Here is a 14,689-nt window from a genome sequence, read left to right as displayed (position 1 = left end):
ACTGAGGTCACAGTGGACTGGGATTCAGATGTATGTTTGCTGGAAGATTTTTTTTCCTGGCACTAATCTCATAGTATCTGAGTTATAAATTATGCTCATTAAATACTTTCTAGAGATTCAAACAAAACGAGAAAGAAAACAAAGTGCCTCCTACTTTTTTTCTGTGAAAAGAGAGACCTTCTTATCTTAGTCCAAGTTGGGCCTGCTATTTTGGAGTGACTAAACTTGGAGGTGGTTCTCTACCTTTCCTTAGGGTTCACATCCATTGCAGTTTACATTCAAATGGCCTTTTTGGTGATAGCTTGGTAATAATAAGCAAAGTTTATAAAAGTTACTTCCCAGGGGCCCGCTTACACTGGAATTAGGCTTGAATAACTCTAGAGATTGGTCATCCTCTGAGGTGTAGTCATTCACTTATTTCTTATATAAGCAGAACAATTTGTCGAACTGGAGTGAGCTTTTCCATTGCCTCACCAAGAGAAGATTCAAATCTTGGAGTCTTTTGCTCCTGGGTGGGAAAAAGAAAAGAACAGTAAGCATACCTTCTCTATCTTAGGCCTTTCACAAGATTTCAATATGAATGATTCCAAGCCCCGTACCACTACTCTACTCCATGAACAGCTTGCAAATTGCTAAAATTTCCTGGATTGTTGAACAAATAAATGTTATTACATGTGTCAGGTTTGCATAATAAGACATTGCTATTTATAAGGGTTTTTACAAATTCAACAAAAAGAGGGCATGTTAATATACAGGTGGTCCTCAACTTACTAACGAGGTGTGTTCTAAACATTTATAAGTCAATGATTTGGAACTTGGAATGCCTTTCTCCACAGTAATGGTGCTATATGTGTGGTGGTCAGGTTTCTAGCCAGTCCACAAAGACTGATTTAACTCACATGGAACAGAGTTATATTATAGCTCTGGTGGGGGTCCTGGGTCCTGAGAGCAGGAGAAAAAATGTGCTTTCTCCTTGTTCTTTGAATCCAAGGAAAACTCAAAGAAAAGGTTTAAAAGAGGTGGAATCCAAAGTGACTTTGGCACTTTAATACTTGTTTTCACCTTTCTTCCATCTCTTAGGGATCCATTGCTCTTGTGTTCTCCCAAGCCCGCCACTGTGACCCTCCATTCTTCAAAACTGCCAACTTCTTCATTGCTCCTTGTCCCAATCAAAATGAAACTGCCAAGTCCTCCTGAACGGCTAGTTCAGTTCACTTTCATTATGATATGAGTGATTAATCGCTCCTCACCCTCCAAAAGGTGCATCTATGATTAAAAGAGGAGGCTTGTCAGCCCCAAATTAATGGTAGTTGGTGAAACTTTAGGGAAAGTAACCAGACAAAGGGAAAACCAGGTTTGAGAAGTGGTGGATATTTGGGGACGTGAAGTAGGAGCTACCAGGACAACAGCAGGGCCCTGCCTGAGAGGCAGCCCCTGTAATCATTTGACCAAAGTTGTGGCCCCTTTCACAGCACCTTTTATCTTCCTCCCTATCTGACCCCATGGGACTCTCTAAAGGTTTCAAGTTTTCCCCAACATCTCCCATGATGGCAGCAGCAGGTCAGAGGCATTCATATGTATTGTAGGTCTTCTGTAAGTTGTGTCCCGTAAGTGTCAGCCTCTAAATTCACAAACAGTAGGAAACATTCTGGAATAGGTGGTGATGCTGGACAATATTGGCATAGGGCATTTAATAGATAAGTGAAGTATCTGGGAGCTCTTGGATTTAGGACAAGCCTTCTGAAATCTCTCAAGGGTGCTCTTCTTGGGGATTTTTGTGATTTGCACAGGCCACCAAGGTCATTGTGGTCAGTTGACATGCTGATTAAAACATAAGTGCTAATAGGCCAGGACCAGAGGTGGAATCCTCTTCTGAGCCAGCAGCTTCAATCTGTTCCATATACCCATAGCCCACAGAAGCCGGCCCTCTGTGAAGGGGATCCAGATGAGTGAATTTGTAAATGACCTAAGCTACATCCATCTGCATGCCAGGAAAGCACTAAGCACACAGCCAATGATAGTGGATCAGTTGCAGTATCTTCTGCTGCAAACTTGGACATGTTCTTAGGAATGCATGGGTTCAACTCACCATAGGTTGGGGACCCCTGTGCTAGAGAACAAGGGAACCAGAGTGTGTGGAGATTCCCTAATGTTTACCTTAGAATCTTGTGATTTCCTAGGATATGTGGAGGAAGCAAGCAGTTGCAGGGTCAAAGTTTCCATGGAAGAGAGAATAAGAAAGCAAGATAAAGAAGAGAAGAGATACTAAGAGCCCAAGGAAGCAATGGATTCCTCACAGACAAATATATGGGGAGAATTCTTATTGCTGCTTTGGAATTATACCATCCTAGTGGGAAGGAGGGATGCAAGAAATTATCCTGAATCCAAGGTAGGCAGTCAAGGAGTAGCCAGTCTTATCTTGATTGGCAATGCTGACCTTGGAAGGGATCAGGCAGCGCCTCTGGAGGAAATGACATAAGCATCCCCTCCGAGATGGTCTTGCCAATAGATCCCAGGAAAAGGGTTTAGTCACAATATTACTGTGTTGCCTAGATAGATGTAAGTCTCTAAAGACCTGATGTAGTTTACCAGGTGGCCCAAGTGCTTGACAATGAAAGACACAGGTGCACTCGCCTGACAATTGAATAGTAAGGCCAGCCTTGTTAGCATTCAAATGTGTCATCAATGCAAGAGACAAGGGTCTCTCTCAGGCCAGGGCAGCCACCTTCCCAGAGGTGCAGCTCACTCTGCAACAGGCCTCCCCCAAACAAGGTTTTTGCCCACCTTAGTGAAGCTTGGAAATCCCCCAGCTCCATCACACTCTGCCAACAGGGTGTAGGCTGAGACTGGCATGCATGCCAAAGGGAGCCCCAGGTTTGAAAATTTGGCAAGCTCCTGTGCTCTGTTTTCCTCCTGGCCATTACCTTATGGCTTGTTTCTCACCAACTGCCTTTCTGCTTTTCTTCTTTGGAAGGCTGCTATCTCCATTGGTTGTAGGCCATGTCCCAGTTGCCTGCAGGGCAGAGGACACACCAAAATTAGTAATGAAGAGTGTAGCAGAGCAGGGCATAGGAAAACTCCAATTTAAGTGTGAAATTCACTTACCCGTCTTTGCCCACTGGTGGAGGCACAGGAAGGGGCTTCGTGAAGCCTTTTTTTCCAACCAGCCAGAAGGTCTCCTCTGTGCCTTTGCCCTTATTATAGAAAATATGGAAAATCTTAAGCATGTTATAATCAATTTTCCAAAAGAATTCCTTCTGGTCAATAGGATACAGGCATTGTGGCTGGCTTACAAATTGCCTCTGCTTTCCCTTTGTCACCTGTCCCTGAATTCTTCCTTCCTACAGGACTTCCTTACCATATGTACCTGAGGCTCAGGCAAGCTCCATAGGCTTCCAGAGTAGCCAAATGAAAAGTGAACACTTTTCCAGATGTTTTGTCTACTGTCACCACAGAGCTCGATCTTCAGGAATGTGTGGATGTCTGGTGTCACAGCAACCAAACATGTGGATGCTCAATTGAAGATTTTGTTTGTCATTTTTTCCCTGATCATTGTCTTTTGTATCTAGGGTACATATATTCAGAGTCTACTTACCCCCACACCCTGCCATCCAACAGCTCTTGAAAAACCCAAAAAGGGAACAGAAATGGAAAACAGGCTGTGAAACTTTGTTTTTAAGCCCAGGGCATCCTGGCTGCCTATCTGCATTTCTGCAGTGTTCTTTTCTTCCTGCCAAGGGATGCGTACAGGTAGGGTGAGACCCCAAGGAGGTACCCATCTATAGTCCTGTTAGTTGGTGTTAAGAACCAACCATATGTCTGAGAAGAAAAAGAGAGTGAAAACTCAAGCTAGTTACCCCAGAGCCTGAGTGATGACCTCAGAGGAGCCAAGTTTTCTGCCTCTCTTCTGCCCTCCCCTGTTTCCAGTAAACCTTCCTTTCAACATGCTTCTCTCTTCTTCTTTCAATTTTCTTTTGTCTGTCTTCTCATTTCTTCCAATCCATAAGAAAAAAATGTGTTTACTAATATGGAGAAAAGTAATGGGATGTGTTTCTAACTCATTAATCTGAAATATGGTCTCATGCTCAGCAGCTGTCATTTGGAACAATTAGAAATTGTTTAACTTAGAAATTCCAATTAGCTTGGCCCCCTTTAAATATCAAATCCACTGTTCTCTATTTTACATTGTGTATATTTATCCCTTAATAATAATGATAACAACCATAATAATAATTAGCACATTTAATTGGAGAATCTCAGAGCATTTTGTGAATATCTTGTTCAAGGCTCTGAACATGCCCTCCATGAGGCAAGTAGAAAAAGAATACAACTATAGCCCAACCTCCATTAACTGGCAACCAACTCTCCCTAAACCTCAAATAATTGGACTATTGGGGGCCACTGCGTTTTCAGAAGAGGTGAACAACTTGAAAATATATTCCATCACTCATTCTTGCATTTATTCCACTCTTTCTGTACCAGGGCTGGGAATACAGAGATGCCTGTGTCCTTAAGGAGCTCACCATGTAGTTAAACAAAAACAACTATCAGGCCATGTTTTGGGTTCTAAACACATTGAGCCTAACTCCTCTGCCTCCAAAGCTCTTTCTTCTTTTCACAGGACATAGTACAGTGTCTTAATCAGACAGTTGCTCAGTAAATAATCAGACTGTTCTATTAACTAGTATTCTCAACCCTTGTGCACTTGGAATACTCAAGGTATCATTGGATTTCATTTTGGTAAAACATACTGTTAAAGTTTAAACTGAGAGGATCCCCAGCCCCAGCCACAGTTGACTGTTTGAGATCTAGAAGTTATCACAACAGCATGCAATCCCCAAGGGAGCTTTGTGGATGCCAGGACTGTCCAGAGATTTGGGTGGGTCTTAGGATACACTGGGATGCCAAAACTAATCATTGCAAAAGAGGACAGAAGTGTTATGGGCTTAGGCAAGTTTCCAAATCAAAAAGTATGTAGGGGAGCTCCAGGGGCTCTCTGAGGTTTTGGAGCTCATCCAAGAGAATTCTTCGAATCCTAGCTCTCTATCCAATCCACTTCCACAATTCTGCTGAAGGGAGGAAAAACAAGTATGGCAAAAACTAAAGCCTAAAACAAACCCTTTGACCCAGTATCAGTCCCTGGGCAGTCCCAGGGATCCCCCAAATAATGGCATCTTAGTTTGGCATGACACTTTTAAGACACTTTGGCATCTCCTCTCTTATTTAATCCTCACAAAAATTCTGGAAGGTAAGTTTATTATTAATCTCATTCTGTGAATGGAGACACTGAGGTTCATGGAGATTAAATGACTTGTTAATAGGCAGGCACAGCCGGGACTTGAACCCAGCTCTTCTACCCTCCAAATTTAAAGGCTCTTCCCTCCACATCACATAGCTTCTCCAACACACTGGAGTCAAAAGGCCGGTCTAGAGGCCAAAAAGCAACCGTTGGGAATTTTAAAGCTTGCGAGATTAATGAGCTTCCTGATGACCACAAGTCAAAAGAGGCCTCTATGTGGACAAACAAAAGCTCAGAGAGAGGATGAAGTTACTTCTCCAGTGTCATACATTGAGTCATTGATGGGGCAAGAATCACAGGCCAGACCTTCTGACCTTCATGAATCTGTCAATACAACCTCATTATTTCTTATCTCAATTGCCGACGTGTGTGTGTGCATTTGTGCACTTGTGTGTGCACGAGTGCTCCTCTGTGTTTTAGGGGTTGGGAGTAGGGGTGGAAGAGATTGAGGGAAATAAAACAAATACTAATGCTTAGGGAACTGAGAATGAAATACAATTTAACCCCAGAATTCAGAGACAAGGTCAGAAAGTGTTCACCTCTGGAATGTAAATTAGTATAGTTATAATGGAAAATAATATGAAGGCTCCTCAAAAAACTAAAAATAGAATTACCCTATGATCCAACAATCCCACTTCTGGGTATTTACCCAAAGATTTGAAATCAATTTGTCAAAGAGACGTCTGCACTCCCACATTCATTGCAACACTATTCACAACAGCCAAGTTACGAAATCAACTTAGGTGTTCATCAACAGATGAATGAATAAAGAAAATGTAGTATATATACACAATGGAATACTACTCAGCCTTTAAAAAGAAGAAAATTCTGTCATTCATGATAACATGGATGGAATTGGGAATATTATGCTAAGTGAAATTAGCCAGGCACAGAAAGAAAAATATCAGATGTTCTCACTTATATGTGAAATCTAAAATAACTGAACTCATAGAAGCAGAGAGTAGAATGGTGATTACAGAGGCTGGAGGTGGGGAGAATGGGGAGATGATGGTCAAAGGGTACAAAATCTCAGCTACCAGGAGAATTACAGCTTTTTTTGAGATCTATTGCATAACATGGTGAATATAGTTAATAATATTGTACATTTCAAAATGGCTAAGAAAGTACATTTCAAATGTTCTCACCACAAAAAATGTTAAGTATTTGTGGTGATGGATATGTTAACTAGCTTGATTTAATTAATCCAGATGATTAGAAAATCATAACATCACTTTATACCCCATAAATATGCATAATTATAAATTGTCAATTTATAATAAAAATTTTTCTTTTTTTGTTTTTTTATCTAATTTTTCTTTTATTCCATAAACTGTGATATTTTTATAACAAAAACATTTTTGAAAAAATTTTTAGTGCCCACCTCTGGCAATGAAAATATAAACAGGCTGAGAACAATCATTTGAGAAAGTCTTTCCAGAATGTAAATTTACTTAAAAGTCCCTGGTAAATACAACTGATAAGCCTAGATATATACAAGAATCTCAGCAAGCAAAGAGCTTCAAACTTGGCATGAAAATAGTGACTGAAACAGGACTCATGTAAAAGAAGAGGTAATAAAATGATTTATCACTCACTAGCCCATCAGGAGAGAAATGTTGTGAAAGCAGAATTGGCCAGTTAGGCATTGACAATTTGTTGTCACTGGAGGACAAATGGAAGTTGCAGTGGGCAGAGAGACCCAGCTTCTCATCTCTAAATGAGTCCTCTCCCAAGCGACCTCAGCTTCCTAATGTTGGTCTCTTTCTTTGTACCCCCACTCTACCCAGTTACTCAACGGCCCTATGTTCTCTTCTCTCACCAAATGCACATCTTTGATTCCACTAAGGAAAACAATTTCATCAAGGATATGGGGGAAGGGAGAATGTTGTTACTGGATCCAAACCTTGAGCCCAGGAGAAAAGGCTTTAATAGAGGAATTTCAAGCGTCAGCCAGCTGGATGGAAAGGAGGTTTCTAGGCATCAACTTTGAAATCACACCTGGCTGGCCATTAAATGTGGTCTTTCTGCCCCATGTACTGGAGCAACTCTTGCTTCCAGCAGCAGAGTGGGTGAGAGGTGAAAATGTTGAATCGGAATTTCTGAAGTGTGCTGGTGATATGGTCTTATTGGGGAAATACTACATGTCCCCAGTGGACTAGAAACTTCTTGCCCTCCAACCCCTACTATGCAATGTGCAATATACCTGCTTCTGGTGGAGAGGCAGAGGGTACAAAGACAAAGGATCTCCTCTCCTCTCCAGTCCTTTCTTTCAGTCTTACTTCCTCTCCACTTCCTTCTTCTCATTGTCCCTTCCTTTCCTCTGGGGCTCTCTCTCCTCTTCTCTATCAGTCTCTCCCCCTCAATTTGTCTTCCCTGTCCCAAGAACCAAGGCCCAACATGGCATTAGGGAAAGGCTCTTCCTCCAACTCACTACAACATGTTCCCAAATTCTCTGGGGTAGGGGAAATCATGAAGCTGCAAAGCACTCTTTTGAAGTAAGTCCTGCTTTCATACTTGAAACACTCAAAGATGTGAGTGCTCCTTAATGGAATTCGTGGGGCAATAAAAACCATGGGGGTGGTGGCACATTTTTCCTCTTTCAGTTTTGAAAGTGGCACTTCTTCACCTTTTAAATGAAGAATCTGTGCCCAGCAGTATAGAGCAAAGTGCTTCAGGAAACCAAGCTGCATTTATCTTCCTCTGCTGAAAAATAACAGAATGTATAGAGGGATCACAAAAGCCTTGGGCAATTTGATTCACTGCCCAAACAATATCCCTGCCCCCATCATCTCACTGTCTGAGTTCTCTGCAGAGGTGGGAAAGGAGCCTAGGTCCCCTTGAAAGTGACTCATCCCACTTGCTAAAAGATGTTAAGAATCTATTGGAAAAGACAAACTAGTACTAGCCGGAAGAGGAAGCGATCAACTAGAATTAAGCCTTCCAACCTTTAACTTCTGAAATGTAGTTACGTGTAAATTGCTACCATTTATAGAAGGCATAGCAATGACAGAAACAAATCATGCATCACTCAGTGCCCTGACTCTGCCTTGCCCAAAAATAATCACTGAGAAAATCATGCAGCATGGTGTCATAGAAAGGGCACTAAACAGGAAGTTAGACTTCCTGAGTCTTAGCCTGATTTCTGCTATCAATTGACCCTGCTCAAATTACTTTATCTCTCTGGGCCTTGGTTCTTCATGTGAAAATGAGGGGGTTAGATTATTAGGTCCTTGGGGTCTCTTACAGCTAGGTCAGCCAGTGGTCTTGGGGTCATCCAGAAAGAGATAAGGAGAATCCAGTGGAAATGGAAAAAAAGAGAAAATTACTCTAATCCTGAATCCCAGATCAACTGATAGCCCTAACAGAGAGAAAAAGTGCTACAAAATGTTCGCCTTTCATAGAAATTGACTTTGTTACTCCTGGTTCTTGGGGAAAGAAATATACCCTCTCTGTAAATAGTGAGCCAATGGTGTGGATTAAAAGAAAGGGTGACAACTGAGCAGGTGAATAGAAAACTGAGATTCACCAATCTGTGACTTATTGAACTATGTCTGGGACTGCCAAAGAGTAAACAAAATGGAAGTTAGAAAATGTAAATAATACTGCAGCTCACTGGAAAGCCAAATTCTGGATAGTTCTTTAGGAGAAAAAGATGCTACTCACAGTCTGAAAATGCAGGAGGAACCTCAACAACCCTCCCCACTTTAGCCATATTTTAAAAATAAGAAAACAGAGGCAAAGGGGAACAATCTTTTGTGAATCCCAAATGGGGCTCGAGATCTGCTCAAATTACAGTTCTGAGTCCCAGACTCCCAGGTAAACTCCCTCAGCAGACCATGACCTCTCCAGAAGCAGGTATGCCCAAGTAGTTTGGTTCAAAAAACAAAAGGACATTATACCTTGAGCTCTGTTCTTCCTCGAAGCTCCACTTCGTAGCCCTCATTCAGAGTGTGAAGAATTTTAACAGTGCTGAGGCTGACATGAATGCGATAAGCTATAAAAGAAGGAGAGGCATGACTTTGGCTTAACATCAATGTAATAAATGTCCCCTCTTCTAAATGAACTAGACCCTAAGCAAAGTCCTGAGAGAGAGCCTTAGTTAGGGTTTCACAGTAGGAGGAGGGGGAGTGATGGCCTTCCCCACCAGGCCCAAATAAGGCGCTAGCTATAGCACCTGCCAGCCTCCTAGACACTCTCAAATGAAAGGCCATGCAATACATAGGTGTTAATTTAACTCGAAGGTCAGAGGGAGAAACCAGTAGCCACAAGTGTGCTCTCAGCTGAAATGTGACCTCCTGTGAGGAAAGTTTGGCTTCAGCAGCTTCTCTCACAGGCTTCTACTAGGGTTGAACTCCCAAGCTTCACATAATCTTATTCAAGAGGCAAAAGGTTATCTTTTCCATATACAGCCTTACAACTATCTCTCAATATTGTCTTACTTAAAATCAAATATCAATGAGAAATATCCCAAGACTTCCATCAACAAACATTTTATGGAACTGTACATTCATAGCTGACCTTTGGATGGGTGCATCTAGCTATGTACACACATGAATGTATTATTTGCCAACCAATGATCCCAACCTGGGATAAGAGCTTTATATTGGGAACTACCGCTTTAAAATTTTATTTAGAACCTAAATGCAATTCTTTGATGAAGAACAATCACTTGTTGACTGAGGTAAGAACCTTGACCTTCTTGAAAACTGTCACCCTATGAAGTGAGACTGCATTAAGGTTGAGTCTCAAATAAAAGTCCAAGACTTGTTTTCACACATGCTTGAGAAAATCATTCTTTTAGAAGCTGATTACAATCTGAGTAGGAAGGCATGGCTGAAAAGAACTGGAAGAAATTTCTGCCATGTATACTCACATGACTTTACTTCTCTTGACAGCTCAGTACCGTTGTTTGTATCTTTCTCATTAATGCATGGTCACCCAAAGCCCCTACTGAAAAAGAGTTGTCCTATTCCTGAAAGCCACATGCATGGCCAGTGTATCTCTAGCCAGCCCCTATATGTGCCATGCCACCAGTATCTGGTGTTCAGGGAGCCTTTTAGTAGAGTAACCTTGCTGGTGGGGAATACACAGATCAAAAGAGAGAGAGTTCATTCCAGTTGCATGATAAGAAGTGGTAAGATAGTTCATCCAGTTGTGTGGTAAAAAGGATCATTCCAGGGCTAGTTGACTAGTCACTTCCATTCCAGAATTTCAGTGAAGTCAACTGGACACAAGGGAGATACTGATGAAATTGATCTTTTGTTAATGGACTTGTGACATGTCCTGATCTCATATCCAATATGAGGTTAGAGGCTACCTCTTTACAGATCTTCAATCAGTTGTGGAGTTTAACTCCATATTTGGGTCACAGTCATTAGCTTTTAGAAAAGCACACTAACCAGCTCCTTTCATGCAGGGATCGTGTGTGTATGCTTCTTTGTATCCCTCACAATGCCTTCCTTGCACAATCAGTGCTTAATAAACACCTGCTGTGGGTGATTCACTCCATTTTATTCATCCTAGCTGATCACTGGACAGGTGCTGCCTAAATCTCAAAATTCAATTTGTGCTCTCAACTCTATGTTTCCAATGTGAAATGTGTGGAGTTTTCCCTGGTGCAGACCAGAATGTGACTTCAGCCTTCTACAAGCTTACATCAGTCCAGAGTACTGTGCCAAATCTGCATTGTGGTTCCATGAACAATTTCACTTCATCTTGGGTTGCACTTCAAGAGCAAAGTTATATGCAAAGTCATATTCATGCAGCAGTTCCTGGATGACTACTTCCATGGCCTCTGCCATATCTGTGGAGTTGGAAGACTTTCCCAGATGTCAGAAAATTTATTCTGACAACAGCTTCTAAGTTCCATGCTGCCTCCTTAATCATGGCTGCACAGGCTAGATTGACTAAGACTGGGCCCATTGTGTAAGCCTGTTTCTACACATGAGTGATGGGGAGTGAGGTCAGGCAGGGCACCACCCACTGTGATATAGGCCACCATATCATCAGGGACTAGTTTGAGTATATTGCTGAAGTTTGGGAAGACCTGGTTTTGCCTAGTAGCTGCCAAAGCCAGGACTGCTAAGGGCTTAGGTGGTTTCTTTTCTTCTTTTCCTTTTTTTAGTATAACATCCATGAAAACTGTACATAGAATTTAATGTTCTCTATGCTTTTCCTATAATAGCATGAAAAAAATGCTTTGTTCAACCATGATATAAGTAAAAGGCACATTGCGATTCTGACATTGCCTCAGTAGTGTCAGTAAATAACCAAGGAAGAGTTGAGCCAGCATCTTGCCAGGAACAAATATCATAATTGTTTGTACCATTTTTTTCCCTCAAAGAAGTGGGGAAAGAATGGTATCTTTGATACTATGCTTGTTTTGATAGAAGCTAAGGGTTTTATATACAGGCAAGTTGGAATTAATTATTTCAGAATACCAAGCTCCTTAGATTGAGGGATTATTTCTAACTAAGTTCTAGGGGGCTGTTTGATGAAGCCAGAACTCCTGGGGTCCTAACTAGTTCAAAAAGAGGACTAGAGCAGCAAACAGCAGCCAATTGGGAGGCAGCTGGCTTGAGTGTGCCTCCACAAACTGGTTGAAAGACTGAAAATGTCAGTCCCTTACCTAATTCTTTTCTCAACATGACTCCCACAAACCCGCCAGCCTGGCCAATTTTTCCCTTTACCCAAAAGACGTTTTGTTGTTTTGATCAAATTCACTGGCTGTTTCAGTGTTACTTAGCTACAGCTTCATTTCTAGAACAAGAAAGGTACATGTTCAGTCCAACATCACCCCCTACTGGTTTACCATTAGAGACCAGGAAAATGTGTGATAAATCTTAATCTTCTCAAATTACCTTTTATTTTTCTTTAAAACATTAAATCATCAAGTACCCTGCTCCCTGTCACCTCTCTTGAAGAAGAATCACTTTCTCAATTATAGGATGGTACCATCCCATCCCTTCCTTTACAGGTACTCACGTAAGCCTGTTGATTCCATTCGAGAAGCTGTGTTCACAGTGTCTCCAAACAAGCAGTATCTGGGCATGGTGAGGCCCACCACTCCGGCAACAACAGGCCCTATAGAGTAGCAGGTGATTGTAATTACAGTCAACAAGTATGTGCCCAGTAATAATAGAGGAATGCTGCAAAGGGGAAGGAATGTAGCTTTGTAAAAGAATAAAAGTTGCCATCAAATAGCTCTGGGAATCTTAAGGAAGACTATAATAAGTAACGAACTCTTTGCCCTACAGGAAAGCAAATTTATAACAATTCAGACATGACTACCCTTCTGATTTATATCTTTGTTCCAAGTAACAGTTACAACCAAGATGCTTATATCTGTCAACAGGGACAAATAAACATCAACCCAAACCAGAAAAGCCTGAGCAGGGACTCAGGATCCAAACATGTTTGTTGCAAGGGAAAAAAATGTGACTCTCTTCACAGGGTTGGAAGAAAGGATATCATAGGTCTGTCTCTCTCCCAAACTGTATATACCAAGAGAATGATTGCTAAGACAGTTAAAAAATCTGAATACAAATAGTGTTGACTTTCTATTACCTGCATTAGGGGTATGGAAGAGCAGTATACATAGACAATCCAAGAATATTTTCTATTTCCTTTGAGAATGTTTTCTTTTCTTACATTTTAATATGGCTGTGTTAGGTGTTCACAGTAATTGAAAAAAATTTCAGCAGCCATACTGAAAAGTCAGTTTGGGAGCATCTACAAATTCTTCACCCTCACTTTTCTGGTCTCTACTCTGTTTCTATGTTTAAAGTTTTCAGCATTATCTTTTTGCTCTTTCCTGAGTTAAAGAAAGTAATTAAGTATTTTGTTTCAAAAAATTCTTTTTGCTGAGAATAAAAATAAGGTCTACACAATTTATATTCTCATTCTAATTCACTTATCATTCATTCAGAAGCATTCCCTGAGTACTGATCTAGGCACAGAGGTGAATAAGAAAGAAATGTAACACATGGTCTCAGCTCTCCAGGAGGTCCTAGTCTAATTGTAGAGAAGAGACTACCAAACAGGAAGCAATTAAGCAACAACCCGAGACAATGTATGGCTGAAGCAAGATAAACAATACAGAGAGAAGTGCTACATAGTTTAGAAAATGGGGGAAAGTGCTTACTAGAATCTGACTCAATCCAGAAGGTCCAATGGAGAAGGTAGGATTTGATCTGGGTCTTCATGGATGAGTAGGATTTGAATAGGAGAAAAAGGAAAATAAATCACAGGCTCATGGTTGAAATTAAGCATGGAATTTTAGGAAACTCTCAGAGAAAGCAGTCTGCCTAATTCGTATGGCTGGGGAGAAGCTGGAGACAAGGTTGGATTAAGTAGGTTGCATAAGATGGAGGACCTTGAACCACTAGAGAATTTTGAGAGCAGGAAATAACATAATGAAAAGGATTTTTTCTTCTTTTATTTTTTTTCTCAGATTGGTGTATGGAATGCATTGAAAGGGGAAAAAATAAAACCAAGGAAACCCTTTAGATGGCTGTTGCAGTAATCCAAACACAAGGTACTGGGAAGGAGCAGATGGTGGGAAGTGGGTGGCTAAAAAGAGGTGATAAAAGAGACATTATGAAAGAGAATATTATGAGACATTATGAAAGGAAAACCAACAGACTTGGCTGTCTGATTGACAGCCATGAGAAAATTGGCATGGACTTATGAGCTTATGCCGGTTTGTGGGGAAAGATGACTTAAAGTTTTAAATATGTTAAATTTTAAATAATAGTAAATCATACAAGAAGAGGTATGCTGAAGGGGGTTGGAGATGTGAAACTAGTGTGAATGATAGAAGAGGACTAGTCTTTAAAAGAAAAATATTGAACACCTGCTGTGTGCTAACCACTCTGGATACAAACATGAGTAAGATATGGTTCCTGCCACTAAGGAGCTTAAACTGTAGTGGAAGGAAAAACAAGAAAACACAGATTATACTGATGACTAGGAGAAGGATGGATGGAAAGAGGTAAAGTGGAAGCAAGAAGATGCTATTACAGTGATCCAGGCAAGAGATGCCAGTGCCCTAGGCTCGGGTTGTGAGAGTGAAGGGGAGACAAGAGAGATTCAAGAAATATTTAAAAGGTAAAACATTCGAGACTTAGTAATTGATTCAATGTTGAAGGTCAGAGTGAGGGAGGAGTCAAGGAGACTTACTTTCAAGACTAACTGGAGTAACTGGGTCAATGATGGTACCACCAACTGAAATAGAGAATAAATACAGAAAGAGGGGGAAGGTTGTACAGGAAGAAAATAATTCTGTTTTGGATGTGTTGAGTCTGAGATCCACACGGAACATGCAGGTGGAAATGTCAGCAGGAAGTTGGATATATAAGGCTGACGTTTAAGGAAGAAGACTATGCTGAA

At 41.0% G+C, this 14,689-nt stretch overlaps 1 protein-coding gene across 1 annotated transcript in view; it reads right to left on the bottom strand.

Moving 5' to 3' along the window:
- Nucleotides 1-416: 416 nt before the first annotated feature.
- GUCY2F (guanylate cyclase 2F, retinal) overlaps nucleotides 417-14,689 on the bottom strand; it is a 100,067-nt gene continuing 85,794 nt past the window's right edge. Inside the window, exons 16-20 of the mRNA XM_069463701.1 lie at nucleotides 12,284-12,382; nucleotides 9,199-9,293; nucleotides 3,106-3,194; nucleotides 2,925-3,013; nucleotides 417-508 (exon numbers count right to left, since the gene is read on the bottom strand). Coding sequence (XP_069319802.1) covers nucleotides 2,926-3,013; nucleotides 3,106-3,194; nucleotides 9,199-9,293; nucleotides 12,284-12,382 — 371 coding nt within the window. The 3' untranslated portion in view covers nucleotides 417-508; nucleotide 2,925. The remainder of the gene's footprint in view (nucleotides 509-2,924; nucleotides 3,014-3,105; nucleotides 3,195-9,198; nucleotides 9,294-12,283; nucleotides 12,383-14,689) is intronic.

Source organism: Eulemur rufifrons, chromosome 30 (genome assembly GCF_041146395.1).
Source record: "Eulemur rufifrons isolate Redbay chromosome 30, OSU_ERuf_1, whole genome shotgun sequence".
Taxonomy (NCBI): domain Eukaryota; kingdom Metazoa; phylum Chordata; class Mammalia; order Primates; family Lemuridae; genus Eulemur; species Eulemur rufifrons.
This window is presented reverse-complemented; position numbering and strand designations above follow the sequence as displayed.